This window comes from Sceloporus undulatus, chromosome 1 (genome assembly GCF_019175285.1).
Source record: "Sceloporus undulatus isolate JIND9_A2432 ecotype Alabama chromosome 1, SceUnd_v1.1, whole genome shotgun sequence".
NCBI lineage: Eukaryota > Metazoa > Chordata > Lepidosauria > Squamata > Phrynosomatidae > Sceloporus > Sceloporus undulatus.
The window spans coordinates 192,033,961-192,047,645 of record NC_056522.1 but is presented as its reverse complement, the minus strand read 5'-3'; the positions used below and the strand labels follow the sequence as shown (position 1 = coordinate 192,047,645).

The following is a 13,685-nucleotide window of genomic DNA, read 5'->3' as shown; positions in this document are numbered from 1 at the left end:
AAATTTCATGTTTCTCCCTCAAAGACCAAGTTCCATTCAAAGTCAGACAAGTATCTATTCAGAGAAAGTCTGGGATCCAGAACTAAAAGCCCAATGAAAAGGCAAGAAAAGTGGGAAAACTTCCAGTAACCTGGTTGTTATAATTTCATCTCAGTATCTTCTGGGCCAGAATTTGATGGGCTTTCGTCTTAAAATACAATTCTGCTTTTAATTTGGAATTGACTGTTTAGTTCCTGCCACCCTGTTGAATATTGTAGACTAGTAGGCAGGCTGTAAATATTTTAATATAGTTGTTGCTGTTAAAGATGCAGCCATGAATTCATCAGATTTGAACTGAATAGGGGTGTTCTTTTTGCAGTTGATTGGCTGGCTGGCTTTAAAATCTGATTGGTGGAGCCATTGGAATGCAAGAAAGAGCTGCCATTTTGCCTACCTGGGTTGCCCAGGGAAACATGCTCTAAGGTGCTAAATGTCGGGTCCATCACAATTTTTAACTGTTCCCACTACATCTGAAGGCAGTCCATCACTAAAGGAGGTGATGTGGGGGGAAAGCAATTTTGGTGGGAAATAATAATGTATATTTGAATTAAGGAGGGTGGGTGCCAACTTTGAATCTTCAGATGCTTTTGGCTTGCAACTCAGAGAATTTCACTAGTCCAACTGATGGAGGTTTCTAGGAGTGACATCTGACAACATCTGTTCACCCAGGCTTGGAAACCAGTGGTTTTGAGTTATGGGGAAGAGCATGGGTGGAAAGAAAAGTTTGAGTTTGGAAGTACATGTCCTTTGTCCTTTGGATTTCTCCATGGTAATGTATGATTTCTTGTGCTCTTTTGTTCTTTTCTGCCTCACCATACTCTGTCTCTAGAGTATGAATAGTCTACCCCAGTGATGGTGAACCTTTTAGAGGCCGAGTGCCCAAACTGCAACCCCAAACCCACTTATTTATTGTAAACTTACAGCGCTTTATAAATAAAGGTTAATAATAATAATAATAATAATAAAGTTCCATGTCCCTCTGGCTTTCTAGTAACAAACTCTGGCAAACTCTATGCTGGGGCGATGACACATGTGCCCACAGAGAGGGCTCTGAGTGCCACCTCTGGCATGCGTGCCATAGGTTCACCATCACTGGTCTACCCATTCAGGTGTTGTTGGACTGCCTCTCCCACCAGCTTTAGTCAATACAGCAACTGGTGAGGAATGCTGGAAATATGCATTTGAATACAGTTGAACAGTGTCTACAATTATTGCCCCTGCTTTGTCCCACCTAGTTTTTATATCCCACTTTGTATGCAGTGACAATTTCTTTCGTCTTCTGTTGATAGCTGTATATGCTTATTTGTACCTTATTGGTTAGTTCTCTGTGCTTTGATAGAGCCTTTGCTGACGAAATTCCTAACCTGCATTCTTCTCATGATGTTCAAAACATGTGGGATGTTTTCTCCACTCCCCTTGTTAAATATATGAGTTAGGGCAGGATTTTAATTTGGGATAGGAAGGAGAAATAACTTTTTTCCTCCACATCTTTTTGCTTTAATGGTTCTTCATCTCTCGATCATTCTGAAATACAGACTTCTTACTTTTAAGGAATGAATGGATGTTCTAAAATGGAGTGCAATCAGCTTGACTGGTTATTTCACCATAACCTTAAATGCTGCTCAATGCTTTTGTGCAAATGACATTTGGTTATGGACGTTGTATGCAAAACACTCTTCTTATGTGGTCACTATGTACAAACTACTGTTTGTACATGCACTGATTCATGTACTCATTTAATCTACATTACAGTTTGGGAACTGGACAGTTTCTTGGACCAAAGTGATTTTACATGTGGATTGATTTTCCATTTTATTGTACAATGAGCAGTACTTTTACATGGGCCTTTTAATTTAAGGACTACTTTGAGAAAGACCATCTGTTGTTGTTGTTGTCATTGTTGTTGTTGTGTGCCTTCAGCTAATTTCCGACTTATGGTGACCCTAAGGTGAAACTAGCACGAGAATTTCTTGGCAAGTTTCTTCAAGAGGGATTTGCCATTGCCGTCATCTGAAGCTGAGAGTGTGTGATTTGCTCAAAGTCACCCAGTGGGTTTACATAGCCAAGCTGGGATTGGAGTCCTGGTCTCCAGAGACATAGCCCAGTACTCAAACCACTATATGAACCATTTAGGGTTAGATAAATGTCTGTTCTTATTATGAGGGGCAGGGCAGCTTTAGAACAAATGTTCACCAGGTACAAATGACAGTGAAGATTTTTTAACAGTTCAGGTTACCTTTAGGTAATGGTATTAATTGGGAGATGCATTCCTAAATCTTGAACTGAAATCTCAGGCTATCTCACATCCATGCAGTATTTCGGATGTTGAATCCAGCTGTTGTCTCGCTTAAGCCTCATTGATTCCATTGGATCTGTTTTAAATATAACTGTCAATCTAAGTCGAAGCTTTAGACCTGCTTAGCAGCAGCAGCAGCATTAAAGTAAATTATTTAGTTGATTCCAAGAATTTTGACCTGCATTTCCAGATTCACTGGAATGGCTTGCAAAACTTGAAAATATAATCAGGATTTTAAAACAGATACACATGCCACAGCAGCTAAGGTTTTCAAAATACCAAATGCAGACTGGAATAAAAGTGTCTTCAGCATTTTAAAAAGGGTGTTCCAACAGGTGTGGGGGTCATAACTGGGAAAACCTTGTCTGTAGTACCAGTGACCCTAGTGTTTGTCAGAAAGTAGGGCATTTAACATAAACATAATTTATTCACCTCTCTGCACATTTTCCCCATTTTAACCTTGTAAATGGATGTCTCATTATCTTAATGAATATATTTTCCTTAAACCTTGTATTGATCTCATGCTCTGTTGGGTTTCTCAGTTGCAGGGATGCTGACAGCACACCATCATTTGTTCCTCAGTGCTGACAAAGATCCTGTCTTCAGTCATTAGATTACACAGACAGAAATAAGAATGTTCATAGTCTGCCAGTAGGAAGGGAGGAGAGAAATTACCTGGTTTATCAAATTCAAGTTCATAAAAGCAAAACTTGGTTGCATCACTTGAAGAATGAGTAAGGGATAAAATGAGTACCCAGCTTGATGGGGGCAATTAGCTTACAGTTGTAAACGGCTTAGTGATTGCTCAGTGTAGTATGAAGCGGTATATAAATGAAACTGCTATTGCTATTTGTTGTTGAAGGGCCTTCTCTGCGGTGGAACTCTCCTTCTGGGTGGCTCAGGCTGCCTATGACTTCCAGAGTAGGAGAAATCTGCTGGTAGTGGTTGAATCTTGCAGTTCTGGGTTTTAAAGGGATAACAGGGCACTCTTAATCTTGGTTTCATTTTTATCACTTTAAGAGCATTTCAAATAGTATTTCTTCTAGAAATTGTTTTTCTCTTTTTAAAGGGGTCATCCTGTTTACACCTAATTGGGCATTAAGCTCCAGTAGGACTTAGTAATGAATAGACAGCGTCTAGGATTGCACTATGAGATGCTTTCCCATCCCTGGTAAGAACTGTGGTTCTGACATTTTGAGTTCCAGTCAGTGTTATGCAAGGACTAGTTTGTCTGTACATTAAGATTTTCCCTTCTTCTCCAGCTCTCATCTTTCATGTACCCACCAGAACTTTTTAAGATGGCCCTTTAATCTGCTAGACCATGTTTGGGAGATGTGGGGAACTGTACAACAAGGCAATATAACTTCTGCCAATGCTGCCCATGTTCTTGATGGACCAACACAGCCAGTCAACCACTGTAAACTGACAAACTCTGTTCTGAAAGATGGGGTTTTGTAGAGCTATAAAATTAGGAATAGATGTATCTCAACCAATAAGTTAACTTCAGTTTGTAGATAGTATTTGTGGTTTTGTAGAAATTTGTGTTGTCTCTACTTTATGACTCAGAATAAAATTGAGTTGGGGGTCAATGTTTAGTTATATAAAAATTAGCTCAGTTTGCATCACTTTTGGTTCACCCTGCTGCTATGGACCGTTTGGTTACTGGTTACCATTATGCACATAGTTAAGTAAGCATATGAGTCCCTTTTATTTCATTGTGATTCAATAAACTTAATGGTATGCAAGATGCATCTAATGTAGCAGAGCTATAAAAGGTTGTGCTACAATTAGCCAGTGATAACCTTGTTAATCTTCAAGGAATCTCTAGACTCTGTATTATCTCTGTATGGAGTCTAATGGCTCAATATAGTAATTATATTTATGCTTTATATATTCTTTCTATGCTTTACACTTGATCAGAAGGCATTAATATATACATGTTTAATTGTTTTATAGGACCCTGCAAACCAAAAATGTGGACGGAAGAAAACGGTGTCCTTCAGCAGCACACCATCAGAAAAGAAAATAAGTAGCGCAAGTGACTGCATCAGCTTCATGCAAGCTGGCTGTGAACTAAAAAAAGTCCGGCCGAATTCCCGTATTTATAATCGATTTTTTACTCTTGACCCTGAACTGCAAGCACTTCGTTGGGAGCCATCGAAAAAGGATCCTGACAAGGCTAAACTTGATATTTCTGCTGTAAAAGAAATCCGATTGGGTAAAAACACTGAAACATTCAGAAACAATGGTCTTGCAGATCAGATTTCTGAAGACTGTGCCTTCTCCATAATTCACGGGGAGAATTATGACTCTCTGGACTTAGTTGCCAATTCAGCAGATGTGGCCAACATTTGGGTGTCAGGTTTAAGGTATCTGGTTTCCCGTAGCAAGCAGTGTCTGGATTTGATAGAAGGTAGTCAGAATACTCCACGTTTTGTGTGGCTTAGATCTGTGTTTGAAGCTGCAGATGTTGATGGCAATGGGATCATGTTGGAAGATACAGCTGTAGAATTAATAAAACAGCTGAACCCTGCCTTAAAGGAGTCTAAAATCAGGTTAAAATTTAAGGAAATCCAGAAGAGCAAAGAGAAACTAACAACTCGTGTAACAAAAGAGGAGTTTTGTGAAGCATACACTGAACTTTGCACTAGACCTGAAGTTTATTTTTTGCTGGTGCAGATATCCAAAAACAAAGAATATTTAGATGCCAATGACCTCATGCTTTTTTTAGAAGCTGAGCAAGGGTTCACTAATATAACTGAAGAAATGTGTCTTGATATTATTCATAGATATGAATTTTCAGAGGAAGGGCAGTTGAAGGGTTTTCTTGCAATTGATGGATTTACTCAATATTTGTTGTCCCCAGAATGTGAAATTTTTGACCCCACACATAAAAAGGTTGTCCAAGATATGACCCAGCCTTTATCACATTATTATATCAATTCATCTCACAATACCTACCTGATAGAAGACCAGGTCCGAGGGCCAGCAGATCTCAATGGTTATGTCAGAGCACTGAAGATGAGCTGTAGAAGTATTGAACTTGATGTTTGTGATGGACCTAATAATGAGCCCATAATCTGTAACCGTAACAGCATGACATCACCTCTGTCATTTCAAAGTGTCATTGATGTGATCAATAAATTAGCCTTTCTTTCTTCAGAGTATCCTCTTATTCTCTGTTTGGAAAATCACTGCTCCATACAACAGCAGAAAGTCATGGTTAAACAAATGAAGAAGACTTTTGGTACCAAGTTGTACATTGACACACCACTCCCATCGGAAACTTACCTCCCATCTCCAGAAAAACTAAAAAAGAGGATTATTGTCAAAGGGAAGAAACTGCCTTCTGATGAGGATTTATTAGAGGGAGAGGTCACTGATGAAGATGAAGAAGCTGAAGTATCTCGAAAAATGTCTGAAGATGCTGCAGTGTTACCCAAGAGGTCCTGGTTATGCAAGGAACTCTCTGACCTTGTTTCTATATGTAAATCTATCCAGTTCACAGATTTTGAGAGCTCCATGAAAAACCAAAATTACTGGGAAATCTGCTCTTTCAGTGAAGCTGAAGCAAGTAGAATTGCAAATGAGTGCCCAGAGGACTTTGTAAATTATAATAAGAAATTTCTGTCTCGAATATACCCTAGTGCAATGAGAATAGATTCTAGTAACTTAAATCCACAAGATTTTTGGAACTGTGGCTGTCAGATAGTAGCAGTGAATTATCAAACTCCAGGACCCATGATGGATTTACATACAGGTTGGTTTTCACAGAATGGGGGATGTGGTTATGTCCTTAGACCTTCTGTTATGCGAGAAGAGGTTTCTTACTTCAGTGCAAACACAAAAGGCATCGTCCCAGGGGTCTCTCCTCAACTCCTGCATGTCAAAATCATCAGTGGCCAGAACTTTCCAAAGCCCAAAGGTGCCTGTGCCAAGGGGGATGTCATTGATCCTTACGTTTGTCTAGAAATACATGGTATTCCTGCAGACTGTACAGAACAGAGAACTAAAACTGTTCAGCAGAACAGTGACAACCCCATTTTTGACGAGAGTTTTGAGTTTGAGATAAATCTGCCAGAGCTTGCCATGATCCGTTTTGTTGTATTGGATGATGATTATATTGGTGATGAGTTCATAGGTCAATGTGCCATCCCCCTAGAGTGTATACAGCCAGGCTATCGACACATACCTCTGCGCTCTTTTGTGGGAGACATTATGGAGCATGTTACACTTTTTGTGCACATTGCCATAACAAATCGAAGTGGAGGAGGGAAGACCCAAAAGCGTGGTCTGACTGCAAGAATAGGGATGAAAACAAGAGACTATACTATGCTGAAGAACACTGGCCTTAAGATTATAGATGACATCTTCAAACTTGCAGTACATCCATTAAGAGAGGCAACTGACATGAGGGAGAACATGCAGGTAATGAAATGTTTTGGTTTCTTGTTTTGTATATGAGAATTTGATTTAACAAACAGTTAAGCTCAGTAGAATTGCTAATGATATTTTGGTAATTTGTATTTCCTACAAATGGATCAATGTCCCATTAGTAAAATAATATTGTAGTTCACTTTGTGGCAAACATTCTGTAAGATCCTGTCTCCCAAGTGCCAATGAACTGAGCATAATGTTAAGATGTCCTTTGCTTCCCTTGTAGTTGGAAGTTCTCAACTTCCACCATGCTTCCCTTGTTCATCTGGATTTCTCTGGAACAATGGGCCAGTACATGCAGTTTTCAAAAAGATGGTCTTCTCCAGGTGATGGGGCAACTGGGGTTGTACGCATGGCCCACACTGCATGTACATCATCATGTGTGAGTCATACCATGCATTGGTACACATATATGTTCAATTCCTATGCTCCTTCTCCCTACCACCTACCCTCATCTCTTTCTGGGAGGAAGGATTGCAGGAATCAGAAGAAACTGCATAGAAATGTATGTATGTATGCATTGGATGACACATGACTTCGTATATACAGTGTGTATAGGGGCATGTGTGTTGCACACTCCTGATGACCCAGCCCAATATCAAATGCATGCTAGGGCCCATTGTGGTCCCTTCACAGCAAAAAAACTGCATCTAGCATCTTTTCTTTGTGTTTGCATGGTAGAAAATGTTAACTTATCGCAGAACATTCCTAATGATGAAATGGCAGACATCATTAGTTCTATGAAATCTTGTACAGTAGCCATTTAGGCTACAATCTTGTTCTTCTGTATCTGGGAGTAAGTCCCATTTGAGCCCAATGGGGCTTATCTCTTGATTGATGGGTGTAGGATCACATTGTTGAACTTGTATGAAACCTTAACTTCTTTGAGAGCCCAGTCCCATTTCTACAGGGAGTTGGAAGTACCTTGTAAAGCATACAGTGAGTTGGAAAGAATGTGATGTCCTCCTTCATGTAAAGATATTATGAAGACAAGTGAATTTCATGGTGTTGGTGGAACATTTTTTATCAGGAGAAAGTGTCACATATTTTGTATACACCATAATTTGTAAGCAAGGAATAAGAAATGTGAACTCTTGCTTTTTAAACCATCTTTAAAGGCAGATTATAATTATGACAAAAATTTAAGAAGTTGCAAGATGTGCATTTAGATGGAAAAAAACTGTTGATGTTTGTAAGAAGATGGGGGAGAGCAGGTGATTTAATAGTCTGTAATATTGGCTGCCCCTCCCCCCAAGTCCCTGTTGGGAGATGTTTGGCTAACTTGCTTGTAGAAAGAAAGACTATACCGCATGCAAAATAAATGCTCATATTAGAAATAAATGTTCAGAATGCCAAATGACGGGGAATTGCTTCTTCCACAATTACAGAATCAGCTTCATAAACACAGATGTTCTATACATTTTCTGCTTACTTGGATTAGAATTGTATAAAGCAAAACACAGGTTCTGTGCCAGTTTATATCATTTTGGATGGATGCCATCTAGGTGGCCTTCTCAGTCCCAATGTCTGTCATGGAATGTTGTGCTGTCTCCAAATGCACAACTGCTGAAATTGTTGTAATAAATAGCAAATTGATGTGTGACATCTAAAGGGAGTGAAACAGAGATTAAGACTTATAGTGGGTAGTGGTTCTGTTACAAATTATTTTGTTGTTGAACTGGAAGAAACTCATAAAACATGTAAACCCATTAAAGGGATCACAGTCCACTGACCTTTGATGCCACCTAACAACATCCCTCTGTTTGCAGGCCCTGGCAGCTAGCAAGCACAAGGACTTTGGCTAAGCTATCAGTGGCCTGGCTGGCTGGCTGGCTGGCTGGCTGGTGGGCTATGTTCAGTTTGATGGGTTACAAAGACAAAGTTAAATATTTGCTTGATTGCCCAAAGTTCAGTTGGAATCACATTTCAAATCTGTGATAATTCATTCCATATGCTTGAGAATATACTTGCCTTGTTCTGGCAAAGGAATGATTTGAAAGGAAAGGCACCTGGCCAGAGATTAGGAAAAAAACAACTCTTTTGGACTCTCATGATTCCCCAGCTAGTGTCAGAGATTCTGAGCAGTGGAGTAAGTCTTGAAGATGGAGTAGTAGTAGTAGTAATAATAATGATAATAATAATAGTTCTGCTCCCGGGTACACCAGTCCAAAGGCGATTCCATCTTTTTTATTGTTGTATGGAAAAAGACAGAACAAATGTTGGAGAAACACAGGAGGGTTACATGTGGAAGAGGTCTATAAAACCCCATGTTTGAGACACATCAATTTCATAAGTAAAATTCTTATTGGAAAGCACCAGCAGACCAATAAGTATCTAGGAGTTCACCTAGATCAAGGGTAGGAATGCATGACTCTTCAGAGAATTTTGGACTACAACTCCTTTGATCCCTGCAATTGGATATGCTGGTTAGGGCTGATGTAAATTACTGTATAGTCCAACAGTCTCTGGATGGCCACCCATTCCCCAATCAACATAAATACTTCAGGGTTCATCTGGGGCCAGTGAAATGCCTGGATGTGAACTTCCCCCTGAACACAGCCTTGGAATGATCCAGGGTTGTTGCCAGGCTGATTGCTTGTGCAAAAATAAGGAAGGACAGGAAGACTCTGACTGCAGAAGTGGGCAGCTAGCAAGAGGAAGACTATGTTTTATTTTCTTCATTTACCAATTTCCAAAAAGGAAACAGAGGGACCATACCAGTTGACAAGTAATTTCTGATATAGTCAGTTTCACTCTGGATTTGGATTGGGTGCGAAATAAGAAAATGTTATTAGGTGTGGCCAGTTTTTCTATTGTCATATGGTAACAGAGGCCTTTTATTTTTGTCTTTTCTCCAACTGTTGGGCAAGTAGCTATTCAAGCTATATGACAGGAGACCAGGAAATAAAATGTAGTGTATTTCAACCACTGTTAATCATTATCTTCAAACAAAGGGTGGGAGGGGAGCAAGACATGTCAAAGCCATTCCTCACTGTGTGTTGCAGGCCCTATGTTGACGAAAATTCACTACTTGGATTCTTTTCACACTGTAGAACTATAGCACTGTGATTCCACATTAACTTCCATGGCTGTATCCTGTGGAATACTAGGAATGGCCACTTCTCTGCCAGACAGTTTTGTATGCCTCCCCCAACTGTCTATACCAGGATTCTGTAAGACCCAGTCATGGAAGTTAAACTGGAACCATAGTGCTATAATTGTAAAAGAGCTCTTAGCGAGGAAAGAAGTGTTTATACCAGGGGATATCCATTGCTGGGTATACTCTTGTTGCTAGAGGTAATTGGTTGATAGGGTGAGAAGTGTTAAGAGCTATCAAGAGGTGTTAAGATCATGGTGGGTGACTTTTTGCTTTCCCATCAGATATTTGAGCCAGCTAACATGGGAAAAGGAAAGAGATTGTAGGAGACATGCATTATAGGCATAGGGGCCCTAGTCTCAATCAACCCCCGCTGCTTACTTTAGAGTAAAAAATAAATTAAAAAAAAAGACTAAGGGCCTGAACAGACAGGCCAAAATAAAGCTGCTTCAGGTCACTTTGGAGGCATGCTGTTTAAATGATAGACACATCTTAAGAAGCCAGAAACTGCGCCAAAGTTGTGGTCCAGTCCTTAGGACTGGAGCATGGCTTTGGCACAGCTTCTGGCCTGTTAAGATGTGTCTGTCATTTAAACAGCATGCCTCCAAAGTGAGCCGAATCAGCTTTATTTTGGCCTGTCTGTTCGGGCCCTTAGCTACTGTACGAGCAACATCTTTAAAGTAAAATGGTATTTGGGTCTTTAAAAAGAACCACCTATTAATCAGCATATGATTGATTCCTTTTTTAGCATGCTTTTTAGCATACACACACACCCATATACACCTCTTCACATTTAGGTCCTATCTGCACTGGCCAAAATACTTTGAGGGCGGCCTGGGATATCTTGGCCCCAGAGTTGCCCTTACCTTCCTCCACTACAAAGGTCCTCTATTCTAATGCTGAGTGGCTGTTCATACATGTGTACTGCTGAACCACCTGGTGTGTCTGCCACTACCACAGGTCACTTTGCTCTGGGGTCAGAATGAGGCTCCCAGTGACAGATTACATAGAATCATAGAGTTGGAAGAGACCACAAAGGCCATCCAATTCAACCCCCTGTCATACAGGAATACACATTCAAGGGCTAGGTGACTTGTTTTGACCTCAGAGTGAGTGACTGGCAGCAGTGGCAAACACACCAGGCAGCTCAGCAGGAGGCATTTGAAAGAGCCACCCGGCATTGCAGTGAAGGGCTCTAGATCCTTCTGGAAGATGCAGAACAACGGATAGCTTTTTAAAATGCATATTATGGGGGTATAGTTCAGTTCTTGTGGTGAACATGCCAGATGTTGTCAGGTCTGTTTGTACAGAACCAGGATTTGGGACATTGGTTGGATGCGAGGAGGGCAGTTTATTTGGTCCATGCAGAAAGGGACTCAATATACTGAATAGGGTTTGTTTTGTCTCTGCATGAGTTAAGAGTACCCAGGCTCTGAATCCCCATCATTATACATCCAGAGAAGGCAGGGCTAATGTGATGGAAGAAAAATGTAAACAGGACAGTTGACAGTAGAACGTGGCCTTTGTCCTGAATACCTGATATTTTGGAGGCCCATCCTATGCAATTTTCATGCACTTTTTTCTTTTTTAAATTAGGGACGAGAATTGCCTATAATTATCAAAGCCCCGTTTTACCCAACTGTCTGGGTGATGTTGGTGGAACAGATATAGATATCCACTGTACTATTTCAGTGCTGTCTTGGCTCAGTTTGTGAAACAGAATTAATACCTGATATTCTTATCCAAATATAACACGTCAAAATGGTGGGAATTGTTCCCTAGAGGGGTTATACCACTGATTGGGAAAATACTGGGTTTACTACAGTATATGTCAGTTTTCCTTGCTGATGAGCTAGAAGAAGAAAAACATACCTAGCATGACTCTTAACCCAAACAGTTTTGAAAAATGATTTGCATGGTGGCTTGGAGAATCCGTCCCTAGCGCAGTTGCCAGCCTCGGTTCAGAGAGTCATTTTGGCAGCCCAAAAACCATCGACCCAAAAGTCCTACGGACTGAAGTGGAAAAAGTTTCTTCAGTTCCTGTCGGACAGACATCTCTCACCAGAACAGGTGACGACGCCGTAGGTCCTGGAATTTCTGATGTCTTTAGTCGATGCGGGACTTTGCCTGACGTCCGTCAAATGCTACCTATCGGCTATCTGTTCCTTTTTTCAATTCGAAGGCAAGCCTTCGTTTTTCAAGGACCCTCTAATTAAAAGATTCCTAAAGGGATGTAATAATTTGCACCCTCAAGTGTCCTTGCCGGCCCCAGCCTGGAGCCTCGACGTGGTACTGGGGGGCCCTACAATCTAAACCTTTCGAGCCCTTAGCTACCACAGACATTAGACTCTTGACATGGAAGACAGTTTTTCTGGTGGCTATTACCTCTGCCCGCCGTGCGGGTGAACTTTGTGCTTTGCGCCGAGATCAGCCCTTTCTACGATTCCACCTGGACAAGGTAGTTCTCAGAACTGACATTACCTTTCTGCCCAAGGTCGTCTCTGCCTTCCACATGTGTCAGGACATTGTTTTACCTACTTTGGCTCCAAACCCGACTACCGACACCGAGAGGACCCTCCATACCCTAGACGTTCGTAGGGCCCTGGCTTTTTATTTAGATAGGACTAAGGAACACAGCCGTTCTGACAGACTGTTCCAGTGCTATTCAGAACCGAAAAAGGGACTCCCGGTGTCGGCCCAAAGACTCTCGAAGTGGGTATCCAATACTATTGCCCTGTCCTATGAACTCTTGGGCAAACCGTTACCTGCTAGGGTTCGCTCCCATACCACAAGGGCAGTAGCGGCCTCTTCTGCCTTTCTGTCCGGGGTCCCTTTAGATGACATCTGTAAGGCTGCTGTATGGTCACAACCTTTAACCTTTATCAAGCACTATAGGTTGGACACAAGAGCCAAAAGGGATGCTACCTTTGGGAGAGCTGTTCTGTTGTCAGGACTACATTGACTATAGCATACTGTTGGACTCAAAAACTGGGCAGCTCGAGGCTTGAGGCTTACCTCTTGAGGTGGGATATGTTTCCAAAGAGTTTATAAACAAACCATACAACTAATTTGGTTCTCAATTGTCTTTATTGGTACCATTTGTGTTGGTGATCTTTTAGGTGTCATGACACTCCCGCCTCCACTGACCTTAGCTCGCCAGTCTCAACCCATTTGTATGATTCGCAGAGACCACGAAGAAGAAGGACAGGTTGCTTACCTGTAACAGTATTTCTTCGAGTGGTCATCTGCGAATACATACAAATCCCGCCCATCCTCCCCTCAGTGTCCTGCTCACATTGGCTCATTCTTGTCGCCTTTGCGGCGGAAAAATTGCGGAACTGGGGAAAAGAGCGGGAACGGAGGTTTTATAGGGGATGGGCGGGGTTACCGCCAAAAAGTTTCAACATGTTGCAAAGTGTACTTTGCCTAGTGATTCCAGAAGTTTCCGAAGGCACTGCGCAGGCGCAGTACAACCCATTTGTATGTATTCGCAGATGACCACTCGAAGAAATACCGTTACAGGTAAGCAACCTGTCCATATCCACTGTACTATTTCAGTGCTGTCTTGGCTCAGTTTGTGAAACAGAATTAATACCTGATATTCTTATCCAAATATAACACGTCAAAATGGTGGGAATTGTTCCCTAGAGGGGTTATACCACTGATTGGGAAAATACTGGGTTTACTACAGTATATGTCAGTTTTCCTTGCTGATGAGCTAGAAGAAGAAAAAACATACCTAGCATGACTCTTAACCCAAACAGTTTTGAAAAATGATTTGCATGTATTGGTCAGAGGAGTGCAGTCAAATGTGGT

General features: G+C 41.2%; 1 protein-coding gene across 5 annotated transcripts in view; it reads left to right on the top strand.

The window, feature by feature from the left end:
* The window catches only part of PLCL1 (phospholipase C like 1 (inactive)), a 241,815-nt gene that overhangs the window by 188,037 nt on the left and 40,093 nt on the right, over window positions 1–13,685 (top strand). For 2 of the 5 annotated variants that reach the window (XM_042444824.1, XM_042444825.1), the window contains exon 2: window positions 4,292–6,763. In XM_042444824.1, the coding sequence (XP_042300758.1) occupies window positions 4,391–6,763 (2,373 nt within the window). In that variant the 5' untranslated portion in view covers window positions 4,292–4,390. Of the gene's footprint in view, window positions 1–443; window positions 536–763; window positions 809–4,291; window positions 6,764–13,685 lie in introns of those variants that run through there. The other 3 variants (XM_042444822.1, XM_042444826.1, XM_042444823.1) reach the window with 3 other exon arrangements.